The sequence below is a fragment of the Episyrphus balteatus genome, chromosome 1, assembly GCF_945859705.1.
Source record: "Episyrphus balteatus chromosome 1, idEpiBalt1.1, whole genome shotgun sequence".
Classification (NCBI taxonomy): Eukaryota; Metazoa; Arthropoda; class Insecta; order Diptera; family Syrphidae; genus Episyrphus; species Episyrphus balteatus.
The window spans coordinates 40,265,939-40,288,762 of NC_079134.1; the positions used below are offsets into that span (position 1 = coordinate 40,265,939).

The following is a 22,824-nucleotide window of genomic DNA, read 5'->3' on the forward strand; positions in this document are numbered from 1 at the left end:
TATCCTCCAAACTCTTGCAGTTTCAAACGTTAGTAGTGGAAGTGGATGGTGCCAAAAAAGCAATTTCGTAACTTTTTTATTTTTTGTCTTTCTATTAATAGAGAAGAGATACGTTCCTCAACGTCTTCTTTTGTCAAGGAGTTGTGTTTTCGCTAAAATTGAGTATCCATGCAACCCGTGTAAATTTTGGTTTTCCGTTAATTTATTTTTTGTGTAAAATTTCATTCCGGGGTAAGTTGTAACAAGTTTACACTACACTGGGGAGATACGGTTTTTTTTCTTATTTGTGTTTCATTTTTGTCCAAAATGCCGCTGATTCTCCATTTATTGAGAAAAAAGAGAAAGACAAACCTGGCCCAAAAAACGTCCAAAGCGTTTTGGACTTGTTTTGGACGCATTTTGGACGCGTTTGGAACGCGTTTTGAACGCGTTTTGAACACGTCTCAGCACACGAGCGAATTTGGTTTATAATTTTTCATGTCGATAGAACTTTTTTCGGTTTCAATATTTTATAAAGAATCATGCATGAAATTGATGTAGAATTTTCCGAGGAATTCAAAAATTGTATTCACAATTGAATATGTTTTCACCTTTAAAAGAACTTTTTTGTGACCACTTTTTTAAAAATGTCTATGGTCATTGGCATTAAGAATAAAAAAAGATCATATATTAAGTACCTATATTATGGACGCAAGGGTGTTTTTTTTTTTTCATCTATTTAACTGAATTTATATTAAATTTAAAGGTGTTAGCTAAAAGTATTAAGATGTAGAAACAAATAAAATAAAAAAATACTTTCATCACCACAACTTGAAACATACTTGTGATTGTGTACCTTAGCATGTTAAGGTTCCCCCTATTAAAAAAAAACACCCTTTCTCACTTAATCGTTCTTTACAGCTCATCTCAAACTGTTGTACTAATTTCATAAACCTAAAATTATTCAGCCTTGTGTACTGCCATCTATTGCCTCTTATCGGAATCTATTCAATTTCACAAATAAAACAAAACAAAACAAAAAACGAATGAAATTTCACCTCACTTGTTTTTTTTTTCAAATTTCACAATTTGTGAATCACCGCAATAAAATGATAAACAAAATAAAATTCTTTAAAAGGAGACATGACGACTTCTGGATACTCATTTGCCAGTTAAAACTTTACTAGATTAAGAACTAACATTTTCTATTTTTAATACACAAATTGTGATATTAATTTAAGAGTAATTTATAAATAATTGTTATTACTAGTTGTAAATTCATAAATTGTAACGAACACAAAGCATATTATATGTCTTCACCATGGTGTAAAGTTCAAAACTTTCAAAGCATTAACTTCGCTGAGATCATGTCTGAAGAATATGCACGTGAAAGGCAAAATAAAAAATTCAAGAAAAACGAACTTGGTCCACTAAAGAATTTAACGAAAATTGATGAAGAACAAACACAGCCCAATGAAGACCAAGATTCCGTTTTTCTTGATAATAACATGGTTGACGATGACGAAGATCACTATGAAGACGACGAAGAACTAAACTGGGATCGTTATGAGACAAACGAAAAGTTGGGTGAAACACTTCCAAAGCGAGGTTTTAAGTTTGCCAAACCAAATTATATCCATTGGAGGCCTTACCCAAACGAGAAGATTAAGGCATCTGACGAGGAGGAAGATAATGAGGAAAACCAAGTTACTCTTGAAATGGGATTCGATCCATCGACTCGTTTGATACTCCACAAATTGATCAATAACCAAATTGTCAGTCAAATCAATGGAGTCGTGTCCTGTGGCAAGGGAGCAGTAGTTCTTCATGGTTCTCGTCACCCAAATATCGTCGGAGATTTGTCACTTCCCAGTCCCAAAGAATGCGCCATTAAAATCTTCAAAACCTCTTTAATTGAATTCAAACTACATAACCGTTATATCAAAGATGACTACCTTTGTAAGGACCGGAAACAAGATAACCGACCCATATTAGAATTATGGGCGGAGAAAGAGATGGACAATTTGTTGAGAATGCGTCATGCAGGCATCAATTGTCCCGATGTTATCGTCCTCAAGAAGCATGTTTTAGTCATGTCGTTTTTTGGAAAACGCCAAATGTCAGCTCCAAAACTCAGACACGCTCTTCTCTCTGACGACGAATTAAGTATTGCCTATAAGGAGATTGTCGAAATGATGCACAAGCTATACAATGTGGCCAAATTGGTTCATGCTGACTTGTCTGCCTACAATATTCTCTGGCATGATTACAAATGTTGGTTCATTGATGTGGCTCAATCTGTTGAGCTTGATCATCCTAACGCACTGAAATTGCTTTTGCGTGATTGTGGCAAAATTGTATCTGTAAGTTGAAAGAATTTTGTCATTTGTGTGGTTTTATTTTTCCTATTTTAACGTTTTGTTTCGTTTACAGTTCTTTAAACAACGCGGACTACCAAATGTTGATACAAAAGAAAAACTCTTTGAGCATATTACCTCATTGAATGCTACCACGTTTGATCCCCTTGGAACATCTTTCAAAGAAGCCACTGCTCTAAAATTAGAAGAAGTTCCATGTGAACTTAAACCTCGGTCAAATGTAGAGCCGAAAGTAGAATCTTCTAACGAAGTAACAGATACCCTGAGTTTACTCAGTATTAAGGACGGTGGAGACTAAATTTGAGTTGAACCAGCCTATATGACCCTATCAAACGTTAAATTAAGCCTTTAACTAAGGATCTGTTTGGACCCAACCGTCGACAACTACACCATCGATCAAATATTCACACTGCAACTAGAGGACTGCGCTGTCATGTAGCTTCTTCAATTTTTCTTGAGAAGATAGTGCGAAACATTCAGGCCAGGACACAACTGTCACTAACAATAACGAACGAACATCGTTTCACCTAAGTAAGGGTAAGGGAAGTACTGAAATATTGGAGAAATCGTGACTCGAAACTCGACATCGATCTGGTTGAAATAGGATATTGAATAGGAAATGTATTCCTAATGCAACAGACGCTGTATTGCCATCATAAGTTAGTAACAAACAAACCAAAGATGACTGATAAATAAATTAAAAACGAAACATTATTAAAAAAAAATAATTTACATAAATACATTTATTTTTTATATATTCAATCACTCCACCTAAAATAAAAATAATTAATTTTTAGTTTACAAGAAAATGCAAATTTTTTGGACACCAAGTGCCGTTATACTTTTCGTATAGATTTGAGCCCAGAAAACTCGAAAATTTTATTTAAAAAAATATTTATGGATAGGTTTTTGAGATATGATTTTTCATAGTTTTTTCCAGTCTACTTACGGGCTGCATGACAAAGCTGCCAGACTTTCACCCGGAAGACCTCTGAATTTTGATAGCCGACAATATCACCTTTAATTTGACATCAATATCGTCTTTTAACTCTATGAGATGCACAATGCACTTTACCACACCAATCGTGCCAGGATGCGGACGGGAAGACCTGTAGTTTTCGTAACTACTAATACCCCTCTTTCACTTCCCATTTGAAATTTTCTTTAGCTCGATGAGTTGAACGTTTCTGCAGTGGCCGCCCGTTCTATAAGTAGGCTGGAAAAAACAATGACAAAAAACTTTGAAAAATCATATCTCGAAAACGTATCCATCGTAATTTTTTTTTTTAAAGTGATTTCCGAGTCCCTGAGGTCAAAGTACGTAAGAAAAAAATAGTGGGATTGAGTCCCATTTTGCCTGTGAACCAATGTAATTATAGTATAGAAGTGACACCGAGAAAAACGGCCACTGCAAATAAGCCGTTGAAAAGTCGCTTTACAGAAAACGAAAGGGACATTTTGGTTATGAATTAATGGAAACTTTATTCAAAAGATGCTGCTCATATAGTTAAAGTTATTATTATTATTTATTTTTCTTTTTGTAATTTTTTTTTAATGATCGCAATATTCGATGCTAACAAATAAAAAAATATTCATATACATTTTTGTGATAAAACTGAAAACAGCAGGAAATACGTTAAATATTGAATATACACTCGTTTGCACTCCGGAATGGCACTCAAAAGTAATTATCCGGGGAAGTGGTTATATATATTATATTTTTCGTTCACACTCATCAGACATTTTTCATCAAAAGCCATTTTTCAGCTTAATTTTAATATATCTTTTGTCTATTCTGCTCTCAATTTAATGAGAATGGATTATCACTGTCTGCCGGACAGACAGAGGTCGTTCAATTGACTAACATGCCCGTTCGACCACCAAAAAATCAAAATTTTTTGAAAACCATCCGGCAAACCGGACAGGCCGTCGGATGGGTGTTCACACTATCAAAACAGCATCAGATCAGACCAAATGGCGGCTGGTCTGTCCGGTTAGTTAGTCAATGTGAACCCCCCTAATCGCAAAAAATTCGTTTCATTTTTGCTTTTCCCTTATGCTTAATCATGGGGGAACAAAATTGAAATGTCATTTGGGATCCATTCTCCCGAAAACATATCCCCGGGAGTAATTGGTTGGAATAGTCCTGATTAAGATAACGAGTTAACTTCAACTTTTTGAATCGTTAACTGCCAAAACGGTGGGTCTTAGGAAAAAAAAATGTGTTTACATGTTTTATAGATAAAACTAACCATTAAATTGCAAATTCTATGATAAAACTTACCGTTTTTGTGACCTTTGACCCCAAGTAAAATTTTTTGCAGGGGTCGGATCGATGAGGACTTTTTAGGTCTCATTTATGATGTTGTGTCTTCAACAAACCTAACAATTTTGAGCTAGCTGCGAATTTTTCCACCCTCGAATGTCTAAATTTACCGGACTAGAGTGCTTTTGAGTGGATTCCGATTTGAAATTGAGAAGAGAATTTCGCTTCAGGGAAGCATTCTATTTGTCATTTTCGTCCAAATAAATAGGTTTCGGAAGACTATCTGAATATCTCCGGAAGCTTCTGGTTGGCCAATCGAATATGACAGGATGAATACATTTGGTGTTTCGTTTATTTATTAATGCTGATGACGGAAAACAGTTCATTCAGTGTTTATTTAATTTCGATTTTACATTTTTAGTACGTTGTAAACGTGCACTTTTTTTTTCTTCTTACATTTGACTGAATTTAAAAATAAGTAAATAAAAAAAAAAATGCTGCGCCTGAGATGGCAAGGTTATGTGGAGCGCATGGACAACTACTTTGCTCCAGTCCAGAAAGTTTCCGGCTCCAAACCATGGTGACGTCGTAGTAGAGTAGGATAGAGAAGCTTGTTGCTCGAGGCCCAAATCGACAGCGTATTGTATCCGCCTTACGGCGCTGGTCACCATAAGTAAGTAAGTAAACAATTATTACTTCCACTCCTTTTTGAAAATTTTTCTTGAACCCGGCCATTATTCATTCTTTTATCAAATACATCTTTCGACAATAAGTAGGTATTTAAAATCGAAAACCGTTAGTCTTTTTTTATGATATACTGAGCTAAATTGACATTGTATTATGTTGAAATTGGATGGGGAAAATAAAAATTGAATAACAATGGATAAATAAAGTCTTTCTTTAAAAAAAAATATTAAATTAAATTAAATTAAATTTTTAATAAGGTTTCAATTTATTCTTCAAAAAAATGGTCGTTTTGAATTTACTTTCATCAGTCTTCGTTTTTGCTTAACTTATGATGGCACTAAAGTGCCTTGCACATTATTGACGCATTCAATAGCTTCTTCCAGTCAGCTTAATTCCTAGCAAGCTGTTTCCTCCTTCATCTAATGCCGTATCTTCGTAGAAAGAAAGCCAGACGGATGTATGTAAATAGGTTCTATTTAAAATTACTCTTCGTATCACTGAATACGGAGAAGTTTTAGCTCATCTTCAATAGAAGACTCTGCTTTCGACTCTACATTTGACTGAGGTTTAGGTTCACCAGGAACTTCTTTTAGATTCGGAGCAGTGTCTTCTTGGATAGATGGAGGATCGATTCTCTCAAATGTGGCAGCATTCAATGAGGTAATTTGTTCGAAGAGTTTTTCTTTTGTATCAACATTTGGTAGTCCGCGTTGTTTAAAGAACTGTAAACGAAACAAAGAGTTGAATTAAGAAAAATAAAACCAGTCAAATGATAAAATGGACTTACAGATACAACTTTGCCACAATCTCGCAAAAGCAATTTCAGTGCATTAGGATGATCGACCTTAACAGATTGAGCCACATCAATGAACCAACATTTGTAATCATGCCAGAGAATATTGTAAGCGGACAAGTCAGCATGAACCAACTTGGCTACATTGTAGAGTTTGTGCATCATTTCGACAATCTGATCATAGGCATCACTCAAATCGTCGTCATCGAGGTTAGCATGTCTAAGTTTTGGAGCTGCCTTATGGTTGAGTCCGATAAACGACATAACTAAAATATGCTTTTTGACAGTGACAACACTGGGAGAATTGATGCCAGCTTCTTGCATTCTTTTCAGATTGTGCATCTCTTTCTCCGCCCATAAATCCAAGATGGGTCGGTTATTTAGTTTGTTTAGAGGGTTCTTGGGTTCTTCACTTAGAGTAGTCTTGTAGATTTTAATAGCGTATTCCTTTGCATTGGGGAACAACAATTTTTTGGACTTTCTTTGGTATCGAGTACCATGGAGAATGACTGCTCCCTTGCCAGTGGAAACAATACCAGTTATTTGTTTGACGATTTCGTTCTGTATCAATTTGTAGAGCAACAAACGAGTTGGTTGATCGAATCCCATTTTAAACCTTACGCGGTTTTCCTCAATATCTTTCTTCTCAATTGCCTTAATCTTCTTGCATGGGTAAGATCTTACTTGAATAAAGTTTTGTTTGGGAATCTTAAAACCTCGTTTTGGAAGTGTTTCATCCAACTTTTCGTTGGTCTCGAAACGATCCAAGTTTTGTTCTTCATCGACTTGATAGTAATCTTCATCATCGTCAACTATGTAATTATCAAGAAAAACGAAATCTTGGTCTTCCCAAGGTTGTGTTTCTTTTTTATTAATTTTGGTTAGATCGTTTAATCGATCAAGTTCATTTGTCTTGATTTCTTTATTTTGTCTTTCCTGGGACATGATTTCAGCAAAGTTAATGCTTTGGATGTTTTCAACTTTACCCCATGGCGACGACATAATATTTATAGGACTTTGTTAAAATTTGTAAATTTACACTTAATGACTAGAATTCTTAAAGAACAGTCTTGGTTAGTATCACAATTTGGTAGGTAGGTAGTATAGTAAAAACAAAAATGTTAGATACTTTCTAATTTAAGGGTTCAAGGTTCAACTGGCAACGGAGTAACGAATCGAGAAGCTGTCTGCTTTTATATACTTTTCATTTGTTTACCATTTTGTTATACGGTGATTCAGAACTATTCAGAACTTGCGAAATCAAGTCAAAAATCTAGTTTGGTGAATTCCCCTTTTTGTTTTATTTATTGTTTTCTTGTGAAATTGAATAGTTTCTGAGGAAATACTGAAGATGGCAGCATGCAATGGTGAATTATTTTAGGTTTTCGGTTCATGAAATTGATATAACAGTTTCAGATACACTGAAAAAGCGGTTTAGACGTTTACCTCAGGCCGAAGAAATTTTTTAGGAATCACAAAACTTTTTTATCAACTATATGTAACTGCAGTCGATTCTTAATAATTAATTTTAGGAGAGAAATTCATAATTAAAATTCATAATTTAAAATAGCTCTGCTTACCGTAGAGTAATTTAAGAATATACCGAATATAAAATAGTCGAATATTCGGTGGCATCTCTAGTTTAAATTGGTACAAAGAGTGATAAGTTGTTTGATATAAATTGCAAGCGTTAGCGAGTAAGAAAATTTTTTTGAAGAAATAAATTTGAACCATTATATTAGGCTTTATACAAAAAATTAGTTCGTACAATTTAAATTTAAAAACATTGATAAATGAAATTTTTCTCGCACTGAAATTTTGTAGCACAAAATTGATATATTCTATTACTCAATTAAGTTCTAAATTAAATCGGGAAAACTTAGAAATAAAAATTTTAAATAATCCAAGTTGTTTGGCATGAGCTAAGTACTTCAATTTGAAATTAAACTATAAATTTCTAATTTGAAACAATTTGATAATAGAAAGCTAAAAATATAACGAAATATTTTACATAGGTAGGCACTACACTCTCTGAAATAAAAGGATAAGATGTCGGAAAGGCTTAAATAACGGTAATATTTCAAAAACGAGATGAGATGGAATATTTTTGTCTTCGGATTCGGGTTCTGTAACCCTTTGAAAAAGTAGGTATAGTTTAGTCTCGACACCAAAAACCTTGTAGAAATACTTGTATTATTTAAAGGGTTCTTAAAAGAACATTTTAAGGTGTTTACATAGTGCTTAAGGAAATTATCAAAGATGTAAAAACTAGTTTTTTGAAAAATTCCTTACCAAACGTTGTAATGGACCAGAAAATTGTTGTTTTTCCTTATAAAAACTTCATCTACAGCTTCTTTAGGTATCGAAAAAATCAAATAATTTAAAACTTCCCCTTTCCCACTGTCTTACATGTGAAAGACAATTTTTTATAGCTGCAATTTTGCTCTTTTTTTTAATAATTTACGTATTATTTTTTCAAAAATCGATTATTTGAAAACGGCTTAGTGGTTTTACTTGCAATTTCTTTTTTAAATGTAAATTAGTATTTTCTTCAAAACAGAACGTTAAAGTAACCATTATATTAAAATTAAATAAAAAAAAAATTTTCTAATTTTTTAAGTAGGTACCTACCTAAAATTAAAATTGTTTTTCAAAAATCAATTTTTTAAAATGGTACATGGAATTTTTTTGAAATTTTGTTTTAGTAAAGACAGTAAAACAAAAGCATTCCCTTTATCTAATGAGGTTTTCGTTTGGTAAATTTGTATTTTGATCTATAAATTGATTTTTTTCGTTACGAAACGAATATGTTTTTCAGATTGATTTTTATTTGCTATAGTATTGGTGTGTATTTATGTCTGTGAACCAGATCACCGACCGCAGCTGTCAAAATGTTGATTCGACCGTTTTTTTTTTTATCCGAAGATGAGCTGGACGAATAAATTAATTCACTCAAAATTACTTCATTTGAATTCAAAACTATTTCTTGAAACAAATTATTATCAAACAAAAAATCTTTTCAATCTAATGGCTGTCAATAATGATGCATATTGGTGTAAGTAAATCTGAGGGGTAAAACTGCCGCAAAATTCAGATCTGGAAAACTGATCTAAGATCAAAAAATAAATCATTTTTTTTGGCCAAACGAAGGCAAAATCTGAAAAAATCAGGGGTCGAATTACGGCACACGATTACGATCATACGTTAACGTTTTGACTATTTATGTCTCTATTTAATTATTAGAAAACGATAGGGACACATAGCAACCATTCGTTAACGAAAGTATGCCGCAAATCGACCCCAGGGTTCGAACTACGGCATACGTACGTTAACGTATGGTTGCTATTTGTCCTTATTTTTGTCTATTTATTAACCCTCTGTCGGCACACGGGTGCGAATTTGGCAGGACAAAAATAAAAATATTACGATTTTTCAAAAAAGTGGTTACAAAAAAGTCTCTTTATAAAGGTGAAAATATTTTTTTTCGGAATTGTGAATACAATATTCGAATGCACCCGTGTGCATATCACGTCACAAAAAAGAGGTGTGCCTACAGAGGGTTAAATAGAGAGAGATATAGTCAAAACGATAACGTATGATCGTAATCGTATGCCGTAATACGACCCCAGCTTTTTGACAGAAAAATAAATTGATTTTTGTACCCAACGAAAACCCCATAAGAAACACCCTTTTTAACAAAAACAAATCTACAGTTCATCTCAAACTGTTCTATCAATTTCCTGAACCCAAAAAAAATTCACCATTTTACTCTGCCATCTACACTAATTGCTTAGAAACTATCCAAATTTCACAAGTAAACAAAACCTTTTCATACAAAAATAAAAATTTCACCTCACTTTTTTGACATTTCTCTTCCATAAAAAAATCGTACTAGATTATTACATGATATTTCACAACTACGATAAATTTGTATGTGGATTGCATTATTCTTGTCATACAGAAAAATAAAATAAAAGATATAGGTATAAAAGCAGAAAAACTTTTTGATACTCTTCTTTCACCAATAAAAAACTAACTTTATTTTAATTGGAACGTAATATTTTTTTCAAAAATATATTACGTACAAAATTGTGATATTAATTAAGAATAATTCTATTAAGTAAGTGTAAATTTATAAATTTTAACCAAAACACAAAAAAAATGTCTTCACCATGGGGTAAAGTTGAAAACGTGCAAAGCATGAATTTCGCTGAAATCATGTCCGAAGAATATGCACGTGAAATGCATAATAAAGAAATCAAAAAGAATGAACAATTGCTTCTTGATCGATTAAAGAATGCTACAAAAATTAAAGAAAAAGAACTTTCTTTAGATAGCAAAGAAGAACCACCACAACAAGATTCGTTGTGGGAAGATAACTGTGAAGCATCAGGAAGCTCTACGAATGGATCATATGCACAAGCATTAAAGATTCCTACTGACATTGACAAAAACACCGACTCGAACGCAAAAGACAATGACGAAGAATGGGAAGATTGCTCTGAATTGCTTGAAAAACCCAAATCACCCGAATCAGCCTTACCCAAAGCTGAACCAATTCCAGAATTCATTCTGGACGTCTTGCGTAAAGATGCTGGTGACATGGGTTGCGATTCAGATGCACTAATTGCACAAATGATGCAATCCCAATACGACCATGAATACAACGAAGAAGTCAAGCGAATTGAAAAGAAACGCAATCGCGATTCCAAGGTATCAATATCCTTGGACAATTACATGCGCGATGGTGATTTAGAATTCTTAACCGAAGAAGAGCAATATGAAGTTGGTGAAAAACGAGATTGGGATCGTTTCGAAACCAACGAGAAGCTCTTCGAGACAATCCCGAAATGGGGATTTAAGATTGGCGAAGATGGTGAAAAGATTACCAAACACGATGACAATATTTGCAGTGTTCGTAATGCCTGCAGGGTAATGTCATTCCCACCGGAATTCCCCACGGGTGATGCAGCGGCATTTGATATGAAATTGTCGAATCAGGTCTTTAATCAGTTGAGAACTTATTCGAGTAAAAAGAATAAGAAATCAAAGATGCAAGATCGTAAAGAGAATGTTGCAACTGCTGAGATGGGAGTCGATGCACCAACTCGTTTGTTGCTTTACAAATTGATTAATAATCAAATATTAGAGCAAGTTAATGGAATTGTATCGACTGGAAAGGAAGCAGTCATTTTGCATGGCTCCCCTGATCCAAATTATGTGGGAGATTTAATTCTTCCAAAAGAATGCGCTATTAAAATCTTTAAAACCACTTTGAATGAGTTTAAGCAGCGGGATCGTTACATTAAAGATGACTATCGTTTTAAGGACCGCTTTAGTAAACAAAATAACCGAGTTATTATAAATATGTGGGCGGAGAAGGAAATGCATAATATGATGAGAATGCGTGATGCTGGGATTAATTGTCCTGATGTTGTTACTCTTAAGAAACATGTTCTAGTCATGTCATTTATTGGAGACAATCATAATGCAGCTCCAAAGCTTAAAGATGCTCGTCTTAGCGAAGCTGAATTGAGTCTTGCCTATGAGGAGATTATTGAAATGATGCACAGGCTTCATAATGTTGCCAAGTTGGTTCATGCTGATTTGTCTGAGTACAATATTCTTTGGCATGATGGAAAATGTTGGTTTATTGATGTTGCTCAATCTGTTGAGCCGGAACATCCGAGTGCATTGGAGTTTCTAATGCGTGATTGTGGAAATATTGTAACTGTAAGTTACCCTCACATTATTATGATTCTATATTTTTCCTAAATCCTCTTTTTATTTTCATTTTCAGTTCTTTAAAAAACGTGGACTGCCAAATGTTTATACACGAGAAAAACTATTTGAGTATATTACCTCGCTGGATGCTGCCAAACATAATGCTGCCATGTTGGAAAGAATTCATACTCGTGGGGCGTCTATTAAAGAAGCAACTGCTCCAAATCAAGAAGAAGTTCCAGATGAATTTAAACCATTGGCATATCCATTTGAAACAGCTTGGGAGAAATCATTGGAAGATAAAAGACTTGCAAAAGAAGTTGAAGTAACAGATGCATTGAAAGTACTCAGTGTTAAGGATGGTGGAGAAGAGATTTATGTTGCAGCTGATTCAAAAATTTAGTTACAAAATTCATTTTTTTTTTATTGAAATTTATCAAAAAAAGACTACTAAAAATAAACTTTGACGGAATTAAAGTCAATTTATTTAATTGTTCAACAAATTCTTACCAATTTTTTTTTGTATTTAATAGTAACCTATATGATTTTTGGAATATTAAAAATGTATTGGAAAAGAATTGAATTTGGTACAGGCGTTTACTCATTTGTTTAAAACAAATAGAAGCAAAATCGATGAAATAAATTCAAAAAATAATAATTTTACTTTAAACAAGTGAAAACGTTATTTAAAAAAAAATTAAATTTAAAGATTTTTTTTTTTCAAGCTACATTGACAAATGAACTGGAATATCAATTGGAATCAAATTAGGTCTGTTTAATAAAGAGCAGATTAGAACAGCACGAATGCGTGAAAACTGTCAGAACAAAAAAGATCAGAAAAGTACGGCTTCCTTTTTATTAGAGTTGACTGTTGACTATCAGTTTCGAAATTTAAAATTAAAAAAATTGTGTTTGTTATGATTTTTCATTTAAATAAATTATTATTTATTGGAATATTTGTTCACATTTTTAATTTTTCCTTCATATTTAGAATATTCTAAGGAAATGTCCATTATTTTGGATTTATTTAATTTTATTTTTGTCAGAATAAAACAAATCAGCTGCAGCTTGACACTTCTCACTCGTCTGCTCTACCTCAAAAGTAGGAGCAGAAAAACTTGAACTTAACTGTTCTGTACAACTTCATGAAACACAAAGTGACAGAATGTAGAATAGTTTGGGGCAAGGTTTTTCTTCATGGAACATATAAAAATGTACTTTTCAGATCTTTTCTGTTCTTTTCTGTGCGGATCAGATTCATTAAACAGACCTATTACTGGAAACATGAATGAATGAAAATGTTGGTTGAAAGGACATTTCCTTGTATCTAGGTTCTTGCAGTATTTTAAAACTTTTAAGAGAAAGGTAGAAGTAGAACCCTGAAAGCAATTGCACTCAATTTTTAATTTAGTTTCGCTCGGTTTCGGGAACCTAGGAGATAGCCAAGATTGTTGGAATGGTGCTAGATACTTATCAAAAACAAAGCATGTGTCGAACTTTTGGTATTTTGGAGACTGTCACCATAAAATATTTTTCAATTTTTACCCCAATTCAAACGATACTTATTTATAAAATCAAAAAATACTCGTATAACTTAGAATATAATTTATGTATTGGAAAAGGCTCAAATACATTAAAAACAAATAAATCATTCCCATTATCTCGTAAGGCCCTAACTACAACATTTTCGATTTTGATATTGTTTCCATATATTTGGAGTTAGGGCATTGTTTCTAATTTATACTCATTTTTTTTAGCCTAGGTCTTCAAGTAAGCCAGAAAATTTTTATTTTTTTAATTTCTAAATTCAGATTGCGGTAAGCGATTTAGTGTTTCCCTCTGTAACTTAGAATGATGAAAATGTAGTTAGGGCCTTTACTAGATTATGGGTAGTACGGTTATCGTCAGGCCGTGGTTGTATATTGCCAAGCTACAGGCTACAGACTGACATCTATAGTCTATACTGAAGCGTTTCGTACTAAACACATTTTAAAGCATTGTATATTGTATGCTAGCCCAGAGAGTTCTATGATCACATGTAAAGCTATTTAAAGTTTTTTTTTTTTTAAAGCCAAACCATATGTTACTACAAATCATATAATTAATTAACAAGAAAGCATAGGGCTTGATGTATCTAAACAATGAGCAATTGTGTTTGTATACGTAATTAATAGTAATTGTTTTTTTTTTTTAATTAACGGTGAATTGTATAGCCAAACTTTATTTAAAAAAATAAACATAGACAGCCCTATTGTGAGTTTCATGTGAATTCATTTAAAATTAAATGCAAGATATTCGATAGATTTTGGTGGCGACATCAATCTTCTTTGGGCAAAATGTTAATTCGGGAGCGGGTCAAAATTCTGGGCTTCAAAATCCTGTTTTTCAAAATTCTGTTTTTCAAAATTCTTGTTTTCCATTCTGTTTTTCAAAATTCTGCTTTTTAAAATTCTGCTTTTCAAAATTCTGCCAGCATATTTTTAAACAACAAAATTCTGCTAATTGTGTTTTATTTTTGGCATAGCATACCTATGCCATATGCGCTAACATCTCATTAATCCATTAATGTAATTCAACTTTACTACTTTCCTAACTGTTTATTGTGTAACTGTGTTAAATATTTTTTATAATGCATAGACTGACTTTCTTATAATAAATCTATATATCGTTAAAAACTATTAGAAGCTTTATCATTAAAAATTTCTTAATATTTTTTAATTTACAATTTAAGCAAGTAATCAAATAAGCAGCGAGGAGATGAGTTTTAAAAAATTCTGCAAAAAATAAAAAAATGGTTTGGAACATTTTTTTATTTTTTGCAGAATATTGTAAAATAGAACCATGAAAAGCAGAATTTTGAAGAGCAGAATTTTGAAAAACAGAATTTTAAAAAGCAGAATTTTGAAAGCAGAATTTTTAAAAAAGAATTTTGACTCCGGCAGAATTTTGACCCCAACCCTTTTAATTCCAATCGAGTGAAACTTTTAATATTTTTTTTAAAATTGCGGTCAAACAAAATATTTCAGATGCAAACATTTTCCACATGAAACTCAGAATGGGACTAAATCTGTAAAATCTAATGTCAAATTCTTAAAAAAAAATCGAATTTATTTAAATTTAAAGCGACCTTCAGGCGATTTTTCTGTAATAAACTATGTGCGGAACATGATATATTGAATAAAAATAGCTTTGAATTCGATTTTTTTCAGGAATTTGACATAAAACAATATACTATTGCAAACGAAAATGTGATTATATGATTAACTCGATGTGCATACTAGGCTTTACCTAAAAGCTATCAAAATTCGCGTATGTTAATTGTTTTAAAAAAATATACAAAAAAGGTACGATCTGTAAGAGTTTCTACTCTTTGTGGTACTACATTGGAACGATGAGGCTCACTTTACAAAAATTCAACTTGCATACTTTTTTGGACTTAAGAAATGTTTTTCCAACTTTAAAAGCAACTTTTATTTTTTAAGTTAAAATGAAATTAGAATAAAACCATTTCTTATGAACTTTTATATGCAAAAAGCAAAACTTAAGCAATTTAAATATTAAAGGCGCCATTAAACTTTCATATAAAAAACCAATATGTCCAAAAATGGGTACCGAAAGTGACACTGAAATCGAAATGTGATTGACAAATTTCCTTCGTACAATCAGCCCTATCGTGAGTTTTACGTGAAATGTTTTCCAACCGGAATATTTTTGTTCGTCTGGAATTTTAAAAGGTATCGTGAGTTTTACCTGAAGGGAATATACATTTTCCGCAACAACCTCGCATATTACCTGAAAAAAAGTTGAAAATACCGAGAGATGTCCGAACGTAAACAACTTTTCGCCCGGAACTCACAATAGGGGAACAGTGAAATTAAATGTTTCCGGGTGGAATCTTTTTCACGTGAAACTCCCGATAGGGCTGAATACGATTTTTTTGATTCCTAAAAATTTGAATGGCGTACTAACAGACGATTTCGATGTCACTTTTGGTATACACTTTTGGGTTATAGTTGCCTTATAAATATGACTAGGGATCGGATATTCATGCACTTTAAAACGAAAAATAATCGCTATATTTATAGAATATATGCACTTAAAACCACATTATTTTATAAAAAATATAAATATTTCTTCGAAATTAAAAAAAAAAAAAAATCTCATGAAAATTTAATTGCCTGTTCATGCCAATATCAATAGCTTGATTGAAAACCATTCCTGAGTTCAGAGTCTTTATAGAATTTTGGGGCTTGCTTTCAAAGAAAATTTTCCAGTATTTATGAAATAATCCAATTTCTACCAGTCAAGCTTGTAATTTAGCTATTTTTTCCAATTTGTACGAAAAACATGCATTTATTTTTAAAATGTGCAAGAATATGCAAATAAATGCAAACTATGTATTTATAGTAAAATATGCACTAAAGATTCTATGCCATTTTAAAGGTAATTTCCTGATTCGTATACATAATTTGTTACCTTGTTTCTAAAGAGTTCCTAAAAATATATACATTTGCTTGAAAATCCAATCCCTAAAGATTTTCCTTTTCCAAAATGTTCTTATTTGCTGTCCAATTACGCCGTCTGGAACACTTTACAACAGAGTTTTGGTTTAGAGCAGTTAGGTTGTTGTTTTCTTTTTTATGTCAGCTAAATGTCAATGTTTTCATTTGTTGGTAGCGACCTAAATACATATTACATTTTTAAGTTTTTCGCTTTTGTTTCCCAGAAATATAGTCAACTAAAAAGTATCTCACTAAACCCTATGATCGTTTGTAGCTCTAAATGCAGTTTGGCTGGAGAAAGATTTTGTACCTCCTAACTGGCTCCGCAAAATAACAAAATAACTCAAATATTGCAAATACTTGATGTTATTACTTGCCATTATGCTATGCTGCAACTGCAACCAATTAATATACAAAATTTTAGTACATAAATCTATTGAATAAATTCTTTGCAGAATAGAATCCTTTTTTTTTTCAAAGTACTTGTACAAGATTTTGTTTTGAAACTTATAAATAAAAATTCTTAAAAAAAAAAATTAAAAAAATTAAAATATAAATAAAAAGTTATAACAAACCTTTTTGTCCTTTGGTCATTTCTCATTTATTTATTTTTATTGTCTGATTTCAGTTTAATCATCTCAGATTTGTTAATCTTTCTTATAATATTTTTCAACATCATCACAAGTCCCACTTATTCTAAAAACATTGGGTTAAAAAAAATCTTCAAATTCAAGCTTATCCTAGTTTCTAGTTAACTAATTCCCTTGGTGGTGGTGAAAAGGGAATTTTTCCCAATTCAAAAGTTTCCGCTTTAAAAGCTTCAATTTCTTCTGGTGTCAAATTTTCCATTTTACTATAAGTCCGATCACCAATCATTGCTGGTTGTATATGGTATTGTTGTTGTTGTGGTTGTGGATAACCAGCTGCAGCTTGGGCAAAGATATTAGCTTGCTGTTGCTGTTGTTGTTGAGGTGCTCCAAATGGACTTGAGGCAGCTGCTTGTGCAAATAGACCTCCTGACTGTTGTTGTTGTTGCTGGGCAAATTGTTGTTGTGGTTGCATCTGTGAACTGAATATATTGCCTGTATTTGGCTGAGCTTGTGGCATTTGAAGTTGTTGCTGTTGTTGTTGTTGTTGTTGTTGCTGCTGCTGCTGCTGCTGCTGCATTTGTCCAAAGAAGGCACCTTGTTGTTGAGGCTGCGCAGCACCAAATGGCGACTGCTGTGTCATTTGAGCTCCAAAAGGTGGCGGCGGCTGTTGTTGTTGTTGTTGCTGGGGTGTTTGAGAAAACATTCCAAAACCCGTTGGCTGTTGAGGCTGCGCTGCTTGGGCAAATATATTCCCACCAATAGCAGCCTGTTGTGGTTGAGCTTGCGGTTGCTGCTGTTGGGCAGCTTGGGCGAATATTCCCCCAGCATTAGGCTGCTGCCCAAAAACTGAACTGTTTGCTGCTCCGAATGGTTGGGGCTGAGCCAACTGAGTCTGTGGTTGTTGCTGTTGAGCTCCACCGAAAATGGAACCCCCACCAACTGGGTTTTGTTGAGCAGATTGAGCAAAAATATTGCTTCCAAAAGCATTTGTTTGTTGTGGCTGCGTCTGTGGTGAACTGAAAAGTCCACTGGTTGGTTGTTGTTGCTGGGTTTGGCCAGCAAAACTACCAAACGCACTCTGTCCGAGTAAGGGTTTCTGTGCGCCACCAAAAATGCCTCCTCCTGAGGAGGCATTGTTACTGGCACCAAATGCAGTTCCCCCAAAGACGTTATTTTGTGTAGTAGCAGATGGAGTACCAAATAAACTATTATTTGTCATTTGTTGTGGATTTGCTGCAGCAAATGGATTCGAATTTGGTTGTGTTGTACCTTTCGGTGGTTCATTTGTATTATATAGATTGACAACAACATCCATCACTTCTTTATTAAGTGTTAGAAGCATTTTCATTTTATTCTTTGCTTCCATTACTTCTTTGCTAAATTGTTGGTTAAATTGTTCAAAGAAATTTTGTTTCTTCGAACCATAACATAACATTCTGATTTCTTCAAATGATTGATCTTCTATAAAGTTTGGTATGGAAGGTTTTTCTTTAAATGGACCAAAACAAGAGATTGGCCATTGGTTGCCATTAACAGCAGATTCCACATCGGATTTTAGAAGTTGTCTTTTTTGTTTGTAATGAAATTGTTAGGAATTTAGATCGAATTTAAATAATTTAAGACTTACTTGACATCTAAATGTTCATTAACACATTTTGTACCAAATCGGCAATTTCCATTCATAAAATATTTACATAAAACCATTTTAAAATAATTTTGGATTTTTTTTTTGAGGAGGCTACTAGGAAAGACGTTTTACAATTTTTTTTTGAGAGAAAAACAAAAACAAACGCACGCAAATTTAAAATGTCATATTAAGGTTTGTTTGATTATGTCGTTTTCCAAAATTCAAGGAGTGACACTCCTAGCTATATAATCACTCCAAAAGGAGTAATTTCAAATTCCAAAATTGAAAAAGGAGTGAATTTTTGGAGTGAATTCTTCACTCCCAAAATTTTGAGGGAGTGACGGAGTGATTACCAATACTTCTACATTTGACTTCATGTACTGCTTGCCAAATTGTTGGGTGGTTGTTTTAACTTTTTTTTGTGAAGGAAATTATATTTATTTACAAAAAAATCAATAAAGTATTGTAAAAAATCACTAAAAGTGAATTTAAAAGATTGTGTTATTATTTTATTCATTATTTCGTATTACAAACACATGCAAAGCAAACGTCAAATCACTCCACTTGTCAAATTCTTCGTGAACAAATTCCAAAATTGCACGAAAAAGGAGTGATTCACTCCCGTAATTTTGGAAAACGGCATTAGTAATTTTTTTGTATTGGGCTTTTAAGCAATTTGTCTTTGTCTTTTTCCTTTCTATCATAACTGTTTATTAAAGAAGAACAAGAAAAAACCAACCAATCAAATCAAATCAATTCTGAGGAAAACAAACGCATACTGAGGAAAACATACGCCACTCTTTTTCTCAGAATTGAAATGTCAAGTTTTTTTTTCTGTTTTTTTTTTCGACAATTCCAATTGGAGGTGGTAGTTTACTACTAGTAGATGTTTTGGTTAATCTAGTACTATCATCTACTCATGCTCTAGCTCTTCTTCCCTAGTAGATACGTTTTTGCCTGGCTACAGTGATTTTTCAATCGCCTAAGCAGTGAGTTGTAGGCAAGAGGGATGAGGAGTGAAGGGGGCATAAACCAAAAATACAAAGACTGGAAACTCGGCGGTCAACTGACGTTTGCCTACAAGCTGCTTGGTGTGGCGAATGCATAAACCAAAAATACCAAGACTGGAAACTTTCGTACGTCTTTCCCCCCAAAACCCTTTTGTGTACAGTGCTGTCTGTGAATATATGTGAAAGCCACCACGTTCGTAAATGACGTTAACACGCACACATTTATAGATTCACGACATTCACCACACATCGGACACGAACACAACGATAGGTTCACGACATTCGCCACACCAAGCAGCTTGTAGGCAAACGTCAGTTGACCGCCGAGTTTCCACACAGAGAAAAAATAAGGCAGGGATGACTATGCTTCTGGTATATTTAACTTTATTTCTGGTATATTCAACTTTATTCTGATTAAATATACTAGAAGTAAAGTAATCCCTGGCGTTATGTTTTCTCCGTGCAGTCTTGGTATTTTTGGTTTATGGGCGAATGTCGTGAACCTATCGTTGTGTTCGTGTCCGATGTGTGGTGAATGTCGTGAATCTATAAATGTGTGCGTGTTAACGTCATTTACGAACGTGGTGGCTTTCACATATATTCACAGACAGCACTGTACACAAAAGGGTTTTGGGGGGAAAGACGTACGAAAGTTTCCAGTCTTGGTATTTTTGGTTTATGCGTGAACCTATCGTTGTGTTCGTGTCCGATGTGTGGTGAATGTCGTGAATCTATAAATGTGTGCGTGTTAACGTCATTTACGAACGTGGTGGCTTTCACATATATTCACAGACAGCACTGTACACAAAAGGGTTTTGGGGGAAAAGACGTACGAAAGTTTCCAGTCTTGGTATTGTAACGATGAACGAACTACTTTTAAGATAAAAGTCTGAACACACTACCTGCTACAGTAAAGGTAGAAATGTGAACGGACCTTTAGTAATTAAGAAACTACCCTCTGAACGCATCCAAAGAAATTCCCTCGACTGCTGAATATCCCAAAATATCCCACTGGACTGGAAGTATGAAGCGCCCCCTCTTGGAAAGGAAGCTTCGAGAAGCAAAGACGAGAACCTTCGAAGACATTCTCGAATTCCGAATTTCAGGTATAAAAGGGCAGCGTGGACACCGACCGGACACAGTTTAATCTTGAATGTGAAAGAGTACAGTACAAAGTGAAATAAAGTGTTGGAAATTGTTAGTAGTAAATAAAGTGATTGAAAAGTGTGTTTGTTTGAGCGAATAATAAAAGTAAATTGATTTGAAATAAAGTGTGTTCTTATTTGAACGGAAAGATAAGTGGAAGTTAAAATAAACGAAATAAGTTTTATTGTGAACCCGGAATAAAACATTACATTGGTGTCAGAAAAGTGGAATAAAACTTATTTATTTGTGCGAATCAGATAATTTCGCGAATAAAATAAAAAGTGCGCGTGTGTTTTAACAATAAACAAAGTGTAAAACATTTTGAAATAAGAAAGTGCTCGCGTTTTGAAAAGTTAAAATGGGTAAAACACTAAATCAGTTAAGTTTGACTGAGTTGAAGGCGGAATTAACTAAGCGAGGTCTTCCTACTGCTGGATCGAAAAATGATCTCATTATTCGTCTACAGGATTTTTTAACCCAGAAAAACGAAGATTTGGATACATTTCAATTCGAAGTTGAAATGATAGAAGAACGAGTAAGTACTAGTTCCGATATATCATCCATGATGGCTGTTCTCCTTGCAAAATTTGAAGAACAGAAAGATCAAATGGAACAACAACGTAAAGAACAAAAGGATGAACAGAAGAATGTTCTCGAACAAATAGAAAAACAACAGAGTAGTGTTCTAGAAAAAATCGAGGCGCAACGAACAGAACAAAAGAGTGAACAACAGAATCTTCTCGAAAAATTGGAAACCCAAAAGAACCTTCTGGATGAACAGAAAAACCTCATCGAAGGTAAGCTTGATGCTATCGAGAACAAGTTCGTTGCTCTTGATGCTTCCATCAAAGGTGTTGAAAAACAATCTCAAGAAAAGTTCGAGAAAGTTGAAGAAAAACTCGAGAAAGTAGAAATAAAATTCGATGACAAATTGAAAGGAATGGAAGTTAAAATGCAAAGTTTTACCGAAGAACTTGACAAAGTTCGAAAAATTAAGGTGCGAGAAAGTTCTGGTGAGTATTTAAAGAAGAAAGAAATGCATCCACCAACCTTTGATGGACAAAGTTCTTGGTCGATCTACAAGAAACAGTTTGAGGCAGCTGCCACAACAAATGGCTGGGATGACGAAGACAAATGTATAGCGCTGACTCTTGCTCTTAGAGGTCCTGCTGCTGAGTTGTTACAAACGTTACCACCAGAAAAGAATGGTAACTTTAACGCTCTTGTCCAGGTCATTGAAAAACGCTTTGGAGATGGCCATATGCAGGAAGTCTTCCGCGTCCAACTCAATACAAGAGTCCAGAAAAGAGGAGAAACTCTGCAACAACTTCAAGCAGATATTGAAAGGTTGGCTCATCTGGCATATCCGACAGCAGGAGACGACATTATCAATCAGTTTGCGACAGAAGCCTTTGTACGTGCTGTATCTGATATAAATCTTCAGCGAGCAATTCGAACAGCTGGAAAACGTTCCCTTCCTGAAGCATTAGCGTTCGCACTAACTATGGAAGCAGCAGAACAGGCTTCTCAAGGTGTTCATCGGGTAAGAGAAGTTGGAGTGGAGGAATGCTCTTGTCAAAAACTCGTATTCCAAAGAAACCAGCGAGACGGAGCTGCTCGATGCTGGAAGAAGAACTGCTTGCCAACACTGTGGAAACAGGAATATTGCCCAACAACAGGTAAGCGATACAACCAACACTCATCCTCAACTTGATTCCCATTCGGGAAACGAGTAAGAACCAACTTCGAGGGGCAGAAGCTGGTTTCTGGTATCGATGGCCCCAGAACCACAATTCAAGTCTCACAGACTAAACGAGACAACAAAAGTCTGACAGTAGAGGCAACCATAAATAACAACCAACACGTGGCTACAATTGACACCGGTGCCACTGCCTCTATTGTACGAAGAGACTTGGTGAAGATGACGTGGCTACATAACACCAACAGCTACCGTCTGAAGACCGCCACAGGAGAAGCAGCAAGGGTGTACGGTGAAGTTCGTCTTACGATCCGTATGGCAGAACTAGAGTTTTCGCATGTGTTTTTGGTGGCAGATATATGTGACGAGTGCATCATTGGAATCGACTTTATGAAGGAGCATGGAATCATTTTGGATATCGGT

At 34.1% G+C, this 22,824-nt stretch overlaps 4 protein-coding genes across 4 annotated transcripts in view; 2 read left to right on the forward strand and 2 right to left on the reverse strand.

The window, feature by feature from the left end:
* LOC129921292 (uncharacterized) overlaps nt 1–18,705 on the reverse strand; it is a 30,039-nt gene extending 11,334 nt beyond the window's left edge. The window contains exons 1-2 of the mRNA XM_056003047.1: nt 18,547–18,705; nt 16,905–18,484 (exon numbers count right to left, since the gene is read on the reverse strand). Of these exons, the coding sequence (XP_055859022.1) occupies nt 17,077–18,484; nt 18,547–18,623 (1,485 nt within the window). The 5' untranslated portion in view covers nt 18,624–18,705 and the 3' untranslated portion in view covers nt 16,905–17,076. The remainder of the gene's footprint in view (nt 1–16,904; nt 18,485–18,546) is intronic.
* On the forward strand, nt 1,125–2,994 carry LOC129921293 (serine/threonine-protein kinase RIO3-like). Its single transcript, XM_056003048.1, has 2 exons — nt 1,125–2,342; nt 2,413–2,994. The coding sequence occupies exons 1-2, from the start codon at nt 1,290–1,292 to the stop codon at nt 2,653–2,655; spliced, it is 1,296 nt and encodes a 431-aa protein (XP_055859023.1). The 5' UTR covers nt 1,125–1,289; the 3' UTR covers nt 2,656–2,994.
* Nucleotides 5,552–7,588, reverse strand: LOC129921294 (serine/threonine-protein kinase RIO3-like). The gene is made up of 2 exons (XM_056003049.1): nt 6,098–7,588; nt 5,552–6,032 (listed from the first exon to the last, which is right to left on the reverse strand). The coding sequence occupies exons 1-2, from the start codon at nt 7,103–7,105 to the stop codon at nt 5,805–5,807; spliced, it is 1,236 nt and encodes a 411-aa protein (XP_055859024.1). The 5' UTR covers nt 7,106–7,588; the 3' UTR covers nt 5,552–5,804.
* On the forward strand, nt 10,061–12,330 carry LOC129921291 (serine/threonine-protein kinase RIO3). The gene is made up of 2 exons (XM_056003046.1): nt 10,061–11,836; nt 11,904–12,330. The coding sequence occupies exons 1-2, from the start codon at nt 10,265–10,267 to the stop codon at nt 12,228–12,230; spliced, it is 1,899 nt and encodes a 632-aa protein (XP_055859021.1). The 5' UTR covers nt 10,061–10,264; the 3' UTR covers nt 12,231–12,330.
* Nucleotides 18,706–22,824: the final 4,119 nt, after the last annotated feature.